Raw genomic sequence first — 19,833 nt, forward strand, 5'->3', positions numbered from 1 at the left:
GAATGTATAACTATATTACCTTACATGGGAAAAGGAACTTTGCTGATGTGATTAAGCTAAGGACCTTGAGATGGGGAGATTATCCGGGATTCTCTAAGTAGACCCAATGTAATTATAAAAGCACGTATAAGGGAAAGAGATGGAGGCAAAAGAGTCAGAGAAGGAGATGTGATGATGGAAGCAGGGATGGGAGTGAGAGAGAAATTTAAAGGTGCTATACTGCTGGCTTTAAAGATGGAGGAAGCAGCCACAAACCAAGAAATGTAGGTGGCATCTAAAATCAGGAAAAGACAAGGAAACAGATTTTCCCCTACAACCCCCAAAAGGAATGCAGACCTGTCAGTACCTTCATTTTATCCCAGTGGAACCGAGATCATATTTCTGACCTCTAAAACTGTAAGATACTAAATGTGTGTTTTTAAAAAAATATGCTTTTATTAATTTGACTTCACTTTTTTTTGTTTTTGTTTAATTCTCACCTAAGGATGTTTTTTCCATTGATTTTTAGAGTGGAAGCGAGGGGGGAGAGACACAGAGAGAGAAGCATAGATGTGAGAGAGACACATCGACTGGTTGTCTCCTGCATGCACCATGCCGGGGACGGAGCCTGCAACCGAGGTACGTGCCCTTGACCAGAATCAAACCTGTGACCCTTTAGTCTGAAGGCCAACATTCTATCCACTGAGCCAAACTGGACAGGGCTGTTTTTATTGATTTTAGAGTGATACAAAGGGAGAGGGAGAGATGTAAACATCGATGAGAGAGAAACATCAACATCAATTGGCTACCTCCTACATGCTTGGGCTAGGGTGAAGATGATAGATATTGACAGACTAGAGGCCCGATGCACGAAATTCATGCAAGAGTAGGCCTTCCTTCCCCCGGCTGCCAGCATCGGCTTCCCTCTGGCACCTGGGACCTGGGTTTCCCTCACAGCCCCAGCTTTGTCTGGAAGGTCGTCTGGAAGGATGTTGGTCTAATTAGCATATTATGCTTTAGTATTATAGATGTGACCCACATAACCAAAAACCCTTGAGATCCTCAATAATTTGGGGGGGTCCAAAAAGTTTGAGAACACTGTTTTAGGGTTCTCCTGTGCCTTGAAGTGCCCCCAGCTCTGCCAGGCCAGGAGTGGCTCTGTGGGCTATAGTAGTGAATGAGCTACAACTCGACCAGTAAGCTACAGTGCTGGCCAGTGCTTTCAATCAGCTACAATTTACCTCCTCCTCCCGCACTCGGCTTCCTGCGGCCATCATCTCGATCACCCAAAGCATCAGCCAGGTCGAAATCATCACCTTCAATGGGCACCAAAACATAAAGAAACAGCCAACCGATTAACAACTGGGTGCAAGATTCCAAAAAGACAAAATTACACCCATGAGCTCAGTTAAGCAATGGATTAAGACAAAAAAACTTAAATTGGGTTCTAACTCCTTCTACAGATATCAATAATGAAAACACCAGCAGGATGGAGCAAGTTACTGCTTTCTGCCTTTGCATTATATTACCATTAGAGGCCCAGTGCACGAACTCATGCACCAGTGGGGTCCCACGGCCTGGCCTGTGGAATTGGGCCAAAACCGGCTCTCCAACATCCCCTGAGAGGTCCCAGATTGCGAGAGGGCACAGGCCAGACCAAGGAACCCCACCAGTACACGATCGGGGCCAGGGAGAGATGCAGGAGGTTGGCCAGCCAGGGAGGGACCGTGGGAGGGCTGCAGGGCATGTCCAGTCCATCTTGCTCAGTCCTGATTGGCCAAATCCCAGCATCAAATTAACCTACCAGTCAGATTGTCTGACCTCTCATGGTCAGTGCATATCATAGCGACTGGCTGACCAGTTGACTGGCTGACCCCTGGTGGTCAGTGCATGTCATAGCGAGCGGTTGAGGGGCCTTAGCATATCATTAGTATATTACGCCTTGATTGGTTGAATGGCCGACCAGTTGACCAGACGACCGGACACTTAGCATATTAGGCTTTTACTATATAGGAGGACTTTCTACTTTTTATATTTCTATATATGCTTTCCTTAAGCCAGCAGTCAGACCACAGCATACTCACTGATTACAGATATTAACCCAATATTCAAAACCAGCTGCATAGAGGGCATAAACTGGACAATCAAGAGGGAGACTTCATAGTCATACACACATACACACTCACACACACACACACACACACACACACACACACACACACACCACCCTTTTGAGGGTGCAAATATGAAGACACAAGGGCAAATCATAAAGCAGCAGTAAATCTCTCTTGATTCAAGACTGTCTCTTTAGAAGAAAGGTAACCCTACTTCAAGGAACATGGTAGCATGCTCCTAAATACAAGTAACAAGTTGCCAGATGGAAGCAATGATTGCACCTCCCACCCCAATGCTAAGTTTGTCTTTATATCAGTGAAAATGTCCAAATAGTAAGATGGCCCATCTGGACAAAGGTTAAAACAACTTCAGGAAAAAGTCACAAAGAAGAGTCAAGTTCCAAAATCCTTTACTGAAAATGACACTGTAAAATAAATGTAATCCAAAATGTTCCAACTGCCTAAGAAAGCATTTGACGTGGGGCGGAGCGGAGGGGGGGGGTGGTCATAAACCTATACAATTACATCTGCCCTGATTTTAGAATGTGAAATACTTGAAAGGGGAAGAAAATCCAAATGGGTTTTGCTCTTGAAATTTTCCCAAGCAAAACTTTTCATAAAAAAACAAAGTCACAGTGATTTGGCCAGCTATATCCTCTATTAAGTTAAATCCAATGTTCAGATAAAGGTCTTGGTTGGCATTGCATATACAGGGCTTAAAACTATGGGTAGTTCACCTGCAGACTATACAACCCCAGAGAGAGCTCCATGGGGCCTTTCCTCATTGCCCTCATTAGAGTAACATGTTACCTGCAGGCTTTGATGGAGCTCTGGTCGTTCCAGGCCTCTTGGTTGTGGTAGTGACATGGTCCCATCTCTCTAAAAGAGGGAGGGGGACAGCAAGAGGAGCACGTTTAGTAACAAAATATAGCAGACACTTCATGGCTCAGGGAAGTCACATCATGAGTAGCATACCCTGGTCTTGGTCCTTGAGGCTCCTCGTAGGCCTCTGAGAATCACTTAGAGAAGGATGACAAGGAGATGTAGGAGGTTTAAATAAGACAAGTTCTGCTCACATTTCTTCAGAGGATGGGTGGTGAGGTGGATGTTGTCCCACATGCAACTTGTGACTAATGGAGTTGGGGCTTCCTCCCAGATCTGCTAGAGGTGGCCACATGGTCCAGTGAATTCCAGAGTTGGAGCATGACCCTTTCGAGCTTCAAGCCTTGGTTTACACCATTATCAATCTGGCAGCATAACCACAGACACTACTGCCCATGGATGGATGGAAGTTATGTTCCCCATAGAGTATGGGAGTGTCTTATAAACTTAAAGTGGTTGTAACAACAAGGAAATATTTTATATCAGTGTGGCAACTACTGCCAATATTGGGTCTATGGGCTTAACCATATTCCTTTAAAATTGTGGAATTCTTTCACATTAATTACAAGGCATGCCATGTACAAGTTTTCCAATAGTTTCTTTTCTTAAACATCAAGACTATGCTGTAACTGTTACAACTATTGGAAGTAGTAGGGAGAAAGGAAATTTGAGTAATGGGAAAGCAGAGATGAAACAGGTTTAGGTTTATATACAGCAACCACACAATAATTATTGACTACTCAGGAAAAAAAAAAACACAAAATAGAAATTAATTTAAAGTAAAAGGATAGATACAGCTATAGAATGCAAATAGCAATCATAAGAGAGCTGGAGTAATGATATCAGATAAAACAGACTTTAAGACAAATATTATTACAGGAGTCAATGAGTGACATTTTATAATGATGAAAGAATGAAGCCAGCAGGAAGAAATACAATTTAAAACATATATGGCCCGACCGAGAGAAACCAAGATGGCAGCATAGGTAAACACCTGAACTTGCTGCCACGCACAACCACTTCAAAACTACAACTAAAAGACAAAAGGGACATCATCCAGAACCACAGGAAGGCTGGCTGAGTGGAAATTCTACAACTAGAAGGAAAGAGAAAAGCACACTGAGACTCAGAGGAGCTGCAGAAGTAAAGTCCAGAGGTACGGAGGTGCACGCGCGGAGAGAGCTGGCAACTGAGTACGTGGCTGGCTTTTTCAATAGGGAGGGAGACACAAGCTCCCGACTGCTCTGAACTCCAGTTCCGAGCAAGACTCTGGGGACCCAGACTCATACGGGGAGAAACTGGACTGTCTGGCAGTGGGTGGAACTCGAGGGCGGCTTTCTCTCAGAGGTGCTTGCAGCGATTACCAAGGGACACTGAGACCCGGGGGCCTCTTAGGGCAGGGCTGACGGGTAGCCATTGCTGTTTGCACCATCCTGAGACCCCGCCCCACCCAAGCTGTGTGCAGAGGCTTTTGCATATGAATGGCCTAGTCCTTTGAAATCTAAACTTACCTAACAAACTGCAGCTGAGTCAGAGAGACCCAGAACATCCAACTGAAGGCCCAAGGCCCCACAGCAGCTTGCATTGTTTCACAGTTGGGCCTCATCTGGGCACCTCCAAAACCCAAACAAAGAAGAGGAATCTGAAGATCTCTCAGTAGCTCCTGCTGAGTGGCCTCAGGCAGAGGCTAAATTAGCACCTCCTTGGAGATCCAAGAGCCAGTGTACCCAGGGGTCAGAGTAGGACCATCCAGATTACAACTCCTCAGATCCATAAGGACACACTCAGAGGGCAGACTCAGTGAGCACCAAAGCCCCACTGAAGCAAGTCTTGCCCCGTAAGGGTGTCTCCAGCACAGAAGTTCTCCCATCATAGACGCAGCTGATCCTCAACCAATTGGCCTGGAGGTCAATTCCTCCCAGTGATACCAACAACAATCAAGGCTTAACTACAACAAGACTGTGCACACAGTCCACAAAGGGGTGCACCAAGAGTGTCCACCTCAGGTAACTAGGGAGGCTGGGCCACTGGGCCCTATAGGACACCTAGCACACAAAGCCACTCTATCAACTCAGGGAAGCAGGCAAACTGCGGAGACAAAAGACACAGGTCACAAATGAAAGAAATGGAGGAAAGCAAACTACTGGATATAGAGTTCAAAACCACGGTTATAAGGTTTTTCAAGAATTTTCTAAAAAAGGCTGAAAAATTTAGTGAGACCCTTGAAGATATGAAAAAAGGACCAACTAGAAATTAAGCATACACTGACTGAAATAAAAAATAATATATAGAGATCCAACAGCAGACTAGAGGATCGCAAGAATCAAGTCAAAGATTTGAAATACAAAGAAGCAAAAAACACCGAACTGGAAAAGAAAAAAGAATCCAAGACTATGAAGATAGTGTAAGGAGCCTCTGGGACAACTTCAAGCGTACCAATATCCGAATTATTGGGGTGCCAGAAGAAGAGAGAGAGCAAGATACTGAAAACCTATTTGAAGAAATAATGACAGAAAACTTCCCCCACCTGGTGAAAAAAATAGACTTACAAGTCCAGGAAGCGCACAGAACCCCAAACAAAAGGAATCCAAAGAGGACCACACCAAGACACATCATAATTAAAATGCCAAGAGCAAAAGACAAAGAGAGAATATTAAAAGCAGCAAGAGAAAAACAGTTAGTTACCTACAAGGGAGCACCCATACGATTGTCAGCTGATTTCTCAACAGAAACTATGCAGGCCAGACGGGAGTGGCAAGAAATATTCAAAGTAATGAATACCAAGAACCTACAACCAAGATTACTCTACCCAGCAAAGCTATCATTCAGAATTGAAGGTCAGATAAAGAGCTTCTCAGATAAGAAAAAGCTAAAGGAGTTCATCACCACCAAGCCAGTATTATATGAAATGCTGAAAGGTATTCTTTAAGAAGAGGAAGAAGAAAAAGGTAAAGATAAAAATTATGAACAACAAATATATATCTATCAACAAGTGAATCTAAAAATCAAGTGAATAAAAAATCTGATGAACAGAATAAACTGGTGAATATAATAGAATCAGGGGTATAGAAATTGAGTGGACTGACAATCCTAGAGAGGAAAGGGGTGTGGGGGGTGTGGGAAGAGACTGGACAAAAATCACACATGTATGGATGAGGACAGTTGGGGGGTTAAGGGCATGGGGTGGGATGGGAACCGGGTGGAGGGGAGCTATGGGGGGGGGGGGAAGAGGAACAATTGTAATAATCTGAACAATAAAGATTTAAAAAAACATATATGGCCTTAGCCAGTTTTGCTCAGTGGATAGAGCATCAGCCTGTGGACCAAAGGGTCCCGAGTTCCATTCTGGTCAAGGGCACGTACCTTGGCAGCAGGCTCTTCCCTGTCCTGGGCCCTGGTCGGGATTCGTGCAGGAGACAACCAACCAATGTATTTCTCTCACATCGATGTTTCTGTCTTTCCCCTCTCTCTCCCCAAAAATCAATGGAAAAATATCCTCAGGTGAAGATTAACAATAACAACAAAAAACAACCAAAAAGCATATATGTATCTAACAACAAAGCCCCCAAATACATGAGGCAAAAATGACAAAATTGAGGGGGAAAACAGACAACCTGTCAGTAATAGTTGGAGATTTCAATACCGCCCTTTCCATCATAAAACAAAAAATCAGAAAGGAAAGATGTGTCACTTGAGCAACACTAGACCACCAGACATCTATAGAACATACCACCCAATAACAGAAAATACATTCTACTCAAGAATACATGAAATATTCTCCAGGATAGACAATATGCTAGGCTACAAAACAAATCTCAACATATTTAAAAAGACTGAAATAATACAAATTGTATTCCCCAACCACAATAGGATGAAAACAGTCATCATTAACAGAAGATCATTTGGAAAATTCACAAGTATATGGAAATTAAACAACACACTCTTAATAGCCAATGGGTCAAAGAAAAATCACAATGGAAATTATAAAACACTTTGAGATGAATGAAAATGAAAACACAATATACCAAAACTTATGTGTTGCTGTAAAAGTAGTGCTAAGAGGGAAATTTGTAATTATAAACAACTACATTAAAAAAAAGATCTCAAATCAAGTCTAATTCTTTCACATTAACAAACTAGAAAAAGAAGAAACTAAACCTAAATCAAGCAGAAAAAGAAATTATTATAGCATAAATGAATTAAATAGAGAATATAAAATAATAGAGAAAGTAAACAAAACAAAAAAGTTGATTCTTTCAACAAAATTGACAATCTGTCAGCAGACTGACCAAGACAAAAAGAAAGACCTAAATTACTAAATTCAGGAATGACTGACCACCAACCTTATAGTTTGGCAGTTCCTCAAAAAGTTAAACATAGAATGACCATACAACTTTACAATTCCACTCCTAGATATATACCCAAAAGAATTAAAAACAGGTATTCAAATAAGAACATGTGCATGCATGTTCATAACAGTACTATTCACAATAGCCAAAAGAAAGAAACAGCCAAATGACCATCAAATAATGAACAGATAAACAAATTGCGGTGTATTCATATAATGAAATAATAAACAGGCATAAAAGGAGTGAAGCACTGATACATGCTACAAGGTAGACATACCTCCAAAACATACTATGTGAAAGAAGCCAGAGACAAAAGGTCCACATATTGTAAGGTACTATCTACTGGAAATATCCAGAACAGATAAATCAATTGATACAGAATGTAGACTGACTGTCTAGGGATGGGGGAGGGGCAAGTGAGGAGAAGCTGTTCAATGAGTAAGGGATATTACTTTTAGTAACAAAAATGATTTGGAACTGGATGGAGAGGTGGTTGCACAACACTGTGAATTTCTTAAAATGCTATTGAATTGTTCACTTTAAAATAGCTAATTTTGTTATGTGAATTTTACTTCAGTAAATAGTTTTTTTATAAAGAGGGAGGGGTAGGAAAGGAGACCATCACCACAACTCCATGTGCATTCTACCACAGTTCAGTTTTAGCAAAATATATATGGAAGTTGAGAACATGGAAAGTCTTTCCCTTAAAATGATCATGTTTACTTTTTGAGAAGGCTTTGTGCACACTAATGTATAGCTCAATATGAAGATCACACCAGTGGATGATTTTTTAAAAAAATGTTTTTATTGATTTCAGAGAGAGGAAGGAAGGGGGAGAGAGATAGAAATATCTCAATGATGAGAATCATTGATCAGCTGTCTCCTGCACGCCCCCCCACTGGGGATCGCGCCCACAATCTGGGCATGTGCCCTGACCAGGAATTGAACCGTGACCTCCTGGTTCATGGGTCATGACCTCCTGGCTCAAGGGTTGATGCTCAACCACTGAGCAACACCAGCTGGACTGGACAAATTTTTATAATAAGAGAACTACATTTAATAACCTGCTGTCATCATATATATTTCTTTAATCTAGCTCATCAGTTTAGAGATGATTTTATGCCTATAATTTCCATTTGACTTTGCACCTGTAAAATGAGAAGTACCGCTTACCTGTCTAAATGAGGCTCTTTATGTATATCTATATTATGGTGATATGTATAAATAGGAAAAAGAAATTACATTACTAAAACCATTATTATATAATATTAGCTTAAAATCTGTATGACTCGAACGGCTCTGGCATAAAAATACTTGTTTTCCCAGTTTCAAAAAAAAATCAACTCATAGTAGATGTAAAAGTTTATTTTTGAACTCTCATTTCTGTTTGATTGCTGCACATGTCTATCCTTATGCCAGTATCACACAAGTCTTGATTACTACAGCTTTGGAGAGTTCTGCCCTACTATGCACAGTTTCTGGAAAAGTCTGGTTTCTCTGAAGATCTTCAAGTGCCATTTCAAGAAAGGGCATTCCTTACATGCATGTGGAACCAGTTGCTCTGTCAGAGCCTGAGCCTGCGGTGATATAGAACATGAGCTTGGATCTGTGCACTTTTTATGATAATATTAACGACAGATCTTGTTGTTAGCCTTTAAATAGGATAAGTGAGATGAGGAAACTCTAGTTACTTATAAAGGAATTAAAAGAGTAGTTAACTTCACTAAAGCAGTGAGTTCCTAAAATAAAGAAACCTATTTCTATGAAGCCTTTCTCAAAATAAAACTTAGAAAGGATTATTTGCTGTTCAGCAAACACTGTCAGCAATATGGCATTCCTACCAGAAGTGATTCTTTATAATATGTGCTACAATAAAATAGTAAAAAGCCCTAGCCAGTTTGGCTCAGTGGATAGAGCATCAGCCTGTGGACCGTGACCTCCTTGCACATGCCCAGGTTGTGGGAAGCAGGAGGCAGGAGACAGCCCATCAATGATTCTCTCTCATCACTGATGTTTCTAGCTCACTCTCCCTTCCTCTCTGAAACAGAAAAAAATTAAAAATCAAATGGTCACCCTGGCTGGTTTGGCTCAGTGGATAGAGCATCAGCCTGCAGACCAAAGGGTCCTGGGTTTGATTCTGGTCAGGGGCACGTGCCTTGGTTGCAGGCTCCTCCCCAGCCCGGGCCCTGGTCAGGGCTCATGCGGGAGACAGCCAATCAATGTGTTTCTCTCACATCGATGTTTCTCTCTGTCCTTCCCTCTCTCTTTCACTCTCCCTAAAAATCAATGGAAAAATATCCTTGGGTGAGGATTAACAACAACAACAACAACAACAAATAAATAAATAAATAAATAAATAAATAAATAAATAAATAAATAAATAAAATGGTCATAGATACAAGGGTTTACTTCTAGACTCTCAATTCTATTCCATTGACCTCTATGCCTATCTTTATGCCAGTACCATACTACTGATTATTGCAGATTTGTAGTAAGTTCTGAAATTGAGAAGTGTGAGTCCTCCAACTTTTTCTTCTTTTGCAAGATTTTTTTTAGTTATTCTGGGTCCTTTGAAATTAGGATCAGCTTGTCTATTTCTGCAAAACTCTAGTTGGGATTTTGACAGGAAATTTCATTTAGTCTGTTGATCAATGTAAGCAGGTGAGCATTTCTTATGTATGCCTGACTCTTACACTGGAGACCCAATCCTTCCAATCAAATCAGTCAAAGAACAACAATAATGATATACACTTATTGAACACTCACCTTATATCAAGTCCTGTGCATAGTTCTTCACATGGGCCTGCTCATCTAATCCTTACCATAATCCTAGGGGGTAGTGCTTATTATTAGCCTCATGTAACACATGAGAAAACTGAGGAGCAGAAAAGTCAGGTGACTCGCTCAAGCTGATAGTTAATTAGTGTCAGAGGCAGGATTCAGACACAGGAAATCTGACCCCAGAGCTCCTGACTTTCTCAATCCACAATATACAAAGGGATCCCACAAACCCGTTAAAAAAAAAAAAAAAAAGACCAATAACCCAGTTCAAAAATCAGGAAAGAATATGAAGAGATAATTCACCAAAGAGAAAAATGCAAATGGTCAATAAGTATATAAAACTAGAGGCCCGGTGCATGAAATTTGTGCACTGGGGGGGGGGGGGGCATCCCTCAGCCCAGCCTGCGCCCTCTCCCAGTCCGTGAGCCCTTGGGGGATGTCTGACTGACAGCCTAAGCCAGCTCAGGGCTTCTGGCTGAGCAGTGCTCCCCCTGTGGGAGTACACTGACCACCAGGGGTAGCTCCTTCATTGAGCATCTGCCCCCTGGTGGTCAGTGCTCATCATAGCGACCGGTCATTCTGCCATTCAGTAGATTTGCATATTAGCCTTTTATTATATAGGACTAGTGGCCCAATGCATGAAATTCATGCATGGAGGGGTGTGTTCCTCAGCCCGGCCTGCACCCTCTCCAATCTGGGACCCCTCGAAGGATGTCCTACTGCCGGTTTACAGGGATTGGGCCTAAACCGGCAGTCGGACATCCCTCTCACAATCCGGGGCTGCTGGCTCCAGCCGCTCACCTACCTGCCTGCCTGCCTCATTGCTCCTAACCACTCTGCCTGCCGACCTGCTCACCCCCAACTGCCCCCCCACCAGCCTGATCACCCCCAACTGCCCCCCCTGCTAGCCTGCTCGCCCCCACCTCCCCTCCCCACTGGCCTGCTCACCCCCAACTGCCCCCCTGCTGGTCTTCTCACTCCAAACTGCCCCCCACTATCCTGATTACCTCCAACTGACTCCCACTGAAGGCCTGCTCACCCCCAACTGGCCCCCCTGCTGGTCTGCTTACCCCCAACAGCCTCTGCTGTCCCATCCTGGCCTGATCACTCGCCCCCCTTCCCGGCGACCCAAGGTCCCAGCCCCTCCTTTTTTTCTTTTTCTTTTTTTCAGCGCCTCCTTGAGCAGAGGCCAGGGCCAGCTGGAAGCAAGTATCTAGGATTTATTTATCTTCTATAATTGAAACTTTCTAACCTTGAACGGAGGCCAGGGCTGGCCAGGGCGGGCAGGAAGCTTGGCTTCCTCCATCTCCCGGGGGCAACCCAAGCCGCCTGCTTGCTTCAGCTCCGTGGCCGGCCGCGATCTTGGTTGGGTTAATTTGTATACTCACTCCTGATTGGCTGGTGGGTGTGGCTTGTGGGCGTAGTGGAGTGATGGTTAATTTGCATGTTTCTCTTTTATTAGTGTAGATAATACTCCATCTTAGTATAATCAGGGAAATGTATAATAAGCAATAAGATATTTTGTCCATCATATTGGTAAAATGTTTTTGATTGGTAAAATCTGGTGGTGGTGTGAGGCTGGGATAAAAGGTACTATCATAACAGTATCAATGGGAGTACATAATGGTAAATTCATTTTGGAAATAATTTGGCAAAATCTGTTAAAATATAAAATATATATACCTTTCGGCCTTGCAATTCCACTGTACTTGGGCACAAAGGATATGGACAAGAAATGTTCACTGAAGCCCTATTTGTAATTGTGCAGAACAGAAACAAACCACATGTCCACCAGTACCAAAATGGCCATGGCCATAGCCACATCACTGGAATGCTAGTTCCATGAAGCACAGGTTTGTGTCTGAGATACAGGAATATGAATAATGCAGTAGGTTGAATGGTGGCCCCCAAAATATATAGCCAAGACCTAATCCAGAGAACCCAGGAATAGGACCTTATTTGTAGTAAGGATCTTTGCAGATGTAATTAAGTTATAGTTCTGGAAATGATACCACTCAGGATCACCCAGGTGAGTTCTGAATCCAACAAAAAGTGTGCTTATAAGAAACAGAAGAGGAAAAGACACACACAAATGAGAAGGCTGTGTGAGGATGGAGGCAGTGATTGGAATGCCACAGCTGCAAACCAAGGAACACCAAGGATTGCTACCACCGCCAGAATCTGGAAGAGGCAAGAACCTCCCCTTGAGCCTTAGGAAGAAGCATGGTCCTACCAATACCTTGATTTTGGACGTCTGGCCTCCAGAACTCTGAGAGAATGAATTTCTGTGGTTTTAAGCCACCCAGTTTGTGGTACTTTGTTATGGCAGCCCTAGGAAACTAATACAAATAAATATATTCACTCAGGTCTTTTGATACATATTAACTAAAAAAACAAGTTATGAAATAATATGCATATAACTAAATTAAAAAGCCCTACACATGTTATGTAAAACAAACAAAAAAACAAACTATGTGTATAGATGTGCATAACGACATAGAACACTAATCAGCAGTTCCTTCTTGAGATGGGAGTGGGTTTTAGTAGGATGGGGAGGGGTCAAGGGAAATCTCAGCTTTACTTTCTAAGCATTCACACATGTTTTTAAATGTAAAGACAAGCTGATAACAAAGCTTACCATTTGAGAGATTACATGCAGACACCATCTTAAGTAAAGCCATTATTTTTTTAAAAATCTAAAAAAAGAAACAAATCCCTTATTCACTTCAAAGTACCTTATTCTGAACTAGGGAAGTACCTTATTCTGAGCTTAGAGGCCATGCTGCATGATGGCATGTTATACCAGTACAGGCTATGACTAGAGCTGGAGAAAATGCTATATCAGTTATAACATATTGCTTGGTACTCTCCACAGAAGAAACAAAGAATTTTAAATATTCAGATTTTCTTTTGAATAATATAATTTATGATACCCATATTTTATCCAATCAAGTGCAATACAAGCCACCTGTTTTCCTTGAGTATGTATTCTGAGTGGATGGTACATATTAATTGCTATTGTTTGCTTTTAACAGATTATTTAATTTACTACTCACGCTTTACTGAGGAAGTTTCTTTCAATGCATCACTCAGATCGAAATCAAAGTCTGCAGATCCTAAAAAATAAAAATAAAAATTTTTAATTTTAACTATTTTTGCATGAAACAAAATAATACTAAAATACTCTCTTGTAATGGTCATTTCTCTTTAGTGTCATGAAGGTAATGCCACAAAAGATCAGTTGAAGCCTCCCAAAGATATGAATTGATATCCTTCCACAAACAACTTATCCCCACCAAAAAAAAAAAAAAAAATCCTTCAGTCCATTAGAAGTTGGAAGGCTCAACTGTATAGAACATAAAGTACAATCTTACAAAAATATTTCTACATGTTATGTATGACTTTTGCAACAGGGAATATTGGAGCCTAAAGCTCCACTGAAAATGGGCTAAGATCTTTCACCTCACCCCAAGTTTCACAAAGGTTACTCTGCATTTTGTCAACTCAGGGTACCCCACGACCCTAGCACCTACACCTAGACTAGTAGCTCTAACCAATCACACATAACTGAAAAGATTCTGGGGAAAAGCTTTCCACAAAGAATCTTCCACTCCATCTGCCCAATGCTGCTTGTTTTGGAATTTGACAGCTATCATTCCCTTGAGATCGGCATGTACTAGTTTCCCATGGGGGTATATACATTATCAAGGCTCAAGCAAACAGCTATGCATTCCCACTGGAACTGAATAAGTAAATGAATGGTGGATTGTAGAAGCTAGGTTTCTCACTGTTGGAGAGTCAGATAATCAAGATTAACACGGACAGTGATGAGTAACATTGATAGTGTATATACCCTGGATATGATATGATGAGAAGGGCACTATAGTAGGTGTGTGGCCTTCCTCTCAAAAACACATGACCTAAGTATAATCATGAGAAAAACATCAGACAAATTCCAATTGAAGGCCAAATCCTACAAAATATTTGACCAGTATTCCTCAAAACTATCAAGATCACCAAAAACAAAGAAAGTCTAAGAAACTGAACAGCCTGAAGAGTCTAAGGAGATATAGTTATGGAAAGTCAAATGGTACCCTAGATTGGATTCTGGAACAGAAAAAAGGACTTTAGATAAAAACTAAGGAAATCTGAATGGAATATGAACTGTAGTTCATAATAGTGTATCAATATTGGTTCATTAATTGTGACAAATGTGCCATATTTTTATGTTTTTATTTATTTTAGAAAGACAGAAAGGAAAAGAGGGTAGGGAAGGAGAGGGAGAGAGAGAGACACAAAGAAAGAGAAACATCAATGTGAGGGAGAAACATAGATTAGTTGCCTCCTACATGCATCCTGACTGGGGATCAAACCTGCAACCTTGGTATGTGCCCTGACCGGGAATCGAACTGGTGACCTTTTGGTGCATGGGGCAACACTCAACCAACTGAGCCACACTGGCAAGGGCTCAAATGTACTATATTAATAATAGGGGAAACTAGGTGTGGAGCATATGGGAACTTTCTGTACTAGCTTTGCATTGTAAATCTAAAACTGTTCTAAAAATAAAGTGTATTTTAATATCCATTTCCTATAGCAAAAATTAAGGGTAACCACTAAGAGATGTATGATCTGTAACCTCAACTCTTTCAAAAAATAAACATGTAAGTTCAACAACAATAACTAAAATCAATCCAAAAAAGTCACTAAACGGAAAAAATAAGCAAGAAACATATTTGTCCAAGACCATAGAATATATAACACCAAGAGTGAACCCTAATGTAAATTATAGACTCTGGGTGATAATGATGTGTCAATATAGATTAATCAATTATAATTAATGTACCACTCTGGTGGGGGTTGTTAATAATGGAGGATGCAGTCACCCATACATTATTTAATGTATTTAACTGTTAAATGCATTACCCACCAATAATAAAATAGACCTTTATGAAAACTGAAAAAAATGGAGGAGACTGTGCATGTATGAGGGCAGAAGGTATATGAGAAAACTCCATGCCTTCTGCTCAATATTGCTGTGAACCTAAAACTGCTATAAAAAATAAAATCTATTGAAAAAAAGGATGACAAAAGCTTATATAATGAAATAGGAGAGGGCTCCAAGATAGAGTATTAAATAAATAAAGCAAGGTGCAGAGAGTTTTTCCATTTATCTATATGCATATCCATAAAAATTTTCTAGAAAATTTGGTAACAGTAGTTATGTCTAGAGAATGAAAAAATAGAGGTCAGGAAGAAGGAGCATTTTACAATTAATTTAAACCCTTCTCTGCCTTTTTTGTTTTTAATAATGTACATGTATTTCTATTATTATGATGATGATAATGATAATTTAAAAGCTCTGTATCAACCCTCCAAAATCATAAGCCTATCATCCTACTGGGTCTTCCTTTAAAACTCTATTCTTACTTTCTAACTCAAGAATTGGAAGAATCGGTTTTCCAAATAACATCTTGCACGGGTAATATTTTTAGCCTCAGCCATCCCACTACTGTTTGCTGACACATTCTGTTATATATATATCATCAAGTAAAGAGTTAGAAACAATATAACACAGTTTTGCAGTATTTCTTAATCCCTCATTGACCTTGGATTCAATAGACCCAAACCATCTGTGGACAAAACCATTCAATCTCAATCTATACATCCTGAGCTCTTAAGACTACTTCAGAGCATACGACCAAGCATAGCTGCTAAAATCAAGATGGGAACAAATATTTTTATGAGAAATACCACAACTCAAATGGTCTAAAGTAGGGTTGTATTCCATACCTCTTCTATGCAATCTGTACTTAAACAACTCAGTTTGGGTGCAGGCAGACAAGGATTCCCCCACTTTAACAACGCTGATTCACCCTTTGGCACCAGGCACACATTAGAAAGCAGCTTATTCATTGTAGGCTCAATTTACAAGCCCCAAATCACTGTGTATCTGGGGGACCAGTGTTCAAGTATTGGGCAGAAAAGTTACCTCATTCAGTCCACTCTCCCTCCAGGTAGCCCACCCACGCCATTCCCGCCCCCCCTACCCCCTCCCCCACCCGCAGGCACATATTCCCCAACCTCTAAGGGACCTCATGATATTTTTGCTGCTGTCAATAAAGTCTTGCTTGCTTTTCTAAAAGAAAAAGTTACCTCATTCCACTGCAGAGGGTCACAAAAATTTGTTTTAATGGAAAAAGCATGTAGTGAACCGGTCACACCTGTATGAAAACATCCTTTCATAGAGCAGAACTTTTGGAAATATTACACAAAGCTTTGTGTATGTCCTTGAGAAGATCCATTTAGTAAGGAATGCTGCTTCTACCCACAGATAGCCCAGCAGCCTGTGTCTGTCCTAAAGTAGATTTTGTCCCTTGGGGAGGGAACACAAACTTGATCTCATATTGCAACCTGACCCACCATGACTGGGGTCTAAATCTAAGTGTGCATTTTCACGAGAGCTGTAAAACAAGGCACAGCAGGCAACTGTTAGAGAATTCCACCAGGAACTGGCAGGACCCAGCACCTGTCTTAATTGAAATGTCTGATCCACGAGAACACCCACGTGATGTGCCCCTTAAGTAGTCTTTCATTTGGATTTTATTTAATTAGCCACTCTCTCCTCTGTTCTCCTGCCTGTTCCACTTAGTTTTTCCTGAAAGCTTGACCCTTGCAGGTATGTGTCTATGTTCATTCTCTCTCTAGCCCTGTCCTGTCCATCATGGGAACCACTAGCCACATGTGGCTGTTTAAATTAAAACTAATGAAAATCCAATAAAAATGTTAAGATTCAGTTCCTTAGTCACACTAGCCACATTCCAAGTGCTCCATAGCCACATGGGGCTGGTGGCTACTGTGTTCGAAGGCGCCGACAGAGAATATTTCCATCATCATGGAAAGTTCCATTGGAGTGTGCTGCTCTAGACAGTGAGCTGCTTGAAGCAGAGACTAGGACTTGGTCATCTCTATGCCTATGCACACGCCCAGAAGCAAGGAGGCACAACCTGTTCATTGTGATTATCCAAAGGGTGTCTCCATACTATGAGAATACCTTCGATCTTTTCTCCACAGACTCACCAGTAGATAGTACATGATATTACTTTGTGACAAATCCATTTGGGTTTCATGCCAAGAGCAAACTCATCTCTGCAGAGGAACATGTCTGCTCTCTGCTGATGGATTAAGAACTGCAGAGATATGGACCTCTGGCTGCTGAAGATTTCGGAGTTATAGTCACAACTCAGCCATGGAGATGGGTGCCTCTCAAGTGTCCAATTACATCTATTCCCCTGCTCTCTAAGGATAGTTTCTCATCTCCCTTTTTCCTTTGTACATATGAGAAACTTTCTATTTTTTTTCTTTTTGGAAAGGGTTCAGTACAAATCCTAAATGAATAAAAACTCACATAAACTGCTTTTGTTTCCAAATTTTAAAATATTGGCCCTTTTCTGTGGATGAATAAGAATGCAAGGGACACCTGAGACTGGTAAATCATTGATATGACATCTCCGGATTTTCCACTTGTCTGTCTAATGGAGCTTCCATAAACATCTATGTTATACTTAAATTTGTCCAATGCAGGGAGGACCCACTAGAAGGTGGGCCAGAATCAAATTCCTACCGGAGGGGTCAAATGATGATACATTTAATAGGACTCTGGCGTACACCCATAATCACTTGGGTTCAGAAAATAAGACTAGCCCGGCTGGTGTGGCTCAGTGGTTGAGCACTGATCTACAAACCAGGAGGTTATGGTTCGATTCCCGGTCAGGGCACATGCCCGGGTTGTGGGCTCAATCCCCATTAGGGGGCATGCAGGAGGCAGCAGATCAATGATTCTCTCTCATCATGGATGTTTCTTTCTCTCTCTCTCCCTCTCCCTTCCTCTCTGAAATCAATAAAAATATATTTTAAAAAAATAAGACTAAAATCAGCCCTAAAAGATTGAACTTAAAGAAGGAGGGGTGAGGGGCACAGCTTGATTAACCTGAAATGATCAATGGAAGAAAGATGCTCCACCTTAATACAATAAAGACCTCACCTGATGGGGCAGCTTGTAAAAGCCATGTGTTTCCCCTGCCTTCTAGCAGGGGGCCACTAAGGCCATCTATATATATAAAATCCCAGCGACCAGAACAGCGGAATGACCAGAATGACCATTTGCTATGACATGCACTGCAGCAGCCAACCAGCCTGATCAAGGCACTGATCGACGCCCCCCATTGGCCCGCAACACCCCAATCAGGGGCGGGGCCAGCTGCCAACCACCCGCAGCCTTCCCCCCGCTGGCCCAGCCTGATGGGCCCCCATTGGGGCAGGCCAGCAGGACCCCACCCATGCACAAATTCATGCACCGGGCCTCTAGTGAGTAATAAAAAGAAAACCTGCAGGTCAGAAAAACAACTTCATACCTCTGTGCTGCAGGAAGCCTCTGCCTGCCATGGACACATTCCTGAATACTGCTAGTGGGAAATCTATGCAACAAACTCATTGGCATGCATGGTCAATTTTACAAATGTCTCTGGTAAAAATAACTTTTCTCCCTTAACACAAACAAGTAGGTCTCCCACCTGGTGCTAGAGAGGGTGGGAGCAAACCAAAAACACTAAATTATGCTAGTCCCTGATTTCCCTGAAAGTTTGCACTGTTTTAAATTAACTCTTGTTGTTTAAATCTAGATTTGAACACATTTGTCTTGCTAAATGTATGCTTTTACACCTCAAAGCATGCTGAGTAATTAATATCCTCTAGGTTAGCTAAGCACTGCAGCATTGTAAGGGAACATGAAAATGGCTTTCCTCTTATTCTGATTACTAAATGGATATAGCTATTGCCACCTGAGCTCCCACTAGTTTCATGAATAAATTTAAAGCACTCCCAGAGAGGACAGTAATGATGCAAAGGCTGTAATTCACCAGAAGCCAGGGATCAGCATTTCAGTCCAAAACAGCCACCACCATTAATACACCTGCAGTGTCCGACCCAGGCGCTTGATTACAGGTATTCACAGGACACACTGCACTCCAGTTAGCTGCTACTTAAAGGAAAACTTGGTAAACAAGAGAAGGGTTTAGATTCAGGTGCCATTGCTAAAAGCATTTTTACATATTCCTAGGAAATATCTATGTGTCCTACATACATGGAAAGTAGCTTGCTTTTAAAGGTGGGAGGAGGATTTAAATTTTTTTTATATAAATTGCGTAAGTCACCTCACTAACTAAAAGAACAGTTTTATTCTTTCTTTCCACACAGCTGTTCAGAGCAAATCCCAAAGGTGCTCAGAAGAGTTTTCTAGTTTTAGTTCTTACATTTAAAATCTATGATCCATTTTGAGTTAATTTTGTGTATGGTATGAGGTAGGGATCCAAATTCTTTTTTTTTTTTTTTTTAATATGTGGAAATCCAGTTGTCCCTGAACTATTTGTTGAAAAGACTGTTCTTTCCCTCATTGAACTATCTTGGCACCTTTGTCAAAATTTGGCTGATCATAAATTTGAGGGTTTATTTCTTGACTCTCAATTTAATTCCATTGATCTATATGATTATCCTTGTGCGAGTACTAGCCAGTCCTGAATTCTGCTGTATTGTAATAAGTTTTCAAATTGGGGAGTGTGAGTCCACCAATTTCATTCTTGTTTTTCAAAACTGTTTAACTATTATGGGTCCCTTGAATCTCCATATAAATTTTAGGGTCTGCCTGTCAATTTCTGCAAAAGCAACAGCTG

General features: G+C 41.3%; 1 protein-coding gene across 9 annotated transcripts in view; it reads right to left on the reverse strand.

Moving 5' to 3' along the window:
- CD99L2 (CD99 molecule like 2) overlaps positions 1 to 19,833 on the reverse strand; it is a 105,519-nt gene that overhangs the window by 32,186 nt on the left and 53,500 nt on the right. For 4 of the 9 annotated variants that reach the window (XM_080653802.1, XM_080653801.1, XM_080653803.1 and 1 more), the window contains exons 2-4: positions 13,162 to 13,221; positions 2,904 to 2,972; positions 1,221 to 1,295 (exon numbers count right to left, since the gene is read on the reverse strand). In XM_080653802.1, the coding sequence (XP_080509928.1) occupies positions 1,221 to 1,295; positions 2,904 to 2,972; positions 13,162 to 13,221 (204 nt within the window). The remainder of the gene's footprint in view (positions 1 to 1,220; positions 1,296 to 2,903; positions 2,973 to 13,161; positions 13,222 to 19,833) is intronic. The other 5 variants (XM_080653806.1, XM_080653808.1, XM_080653804.1 and 2 more) reach the window with 2 other exon arrangements.

The sequence above is a fragment of the Plecotus auritus genome, assembly GCF_963455305.1.
Source record: "Plecotus auritus genome assembly, chromosome: X".
NCBI classification, from domain to species: domain Eukaryota; kingdom Metazoa; phylum Chordata; class Mammalia; order Chiroptera; family Vespertilionidae; genus Plecotus; species Plecotus auritus.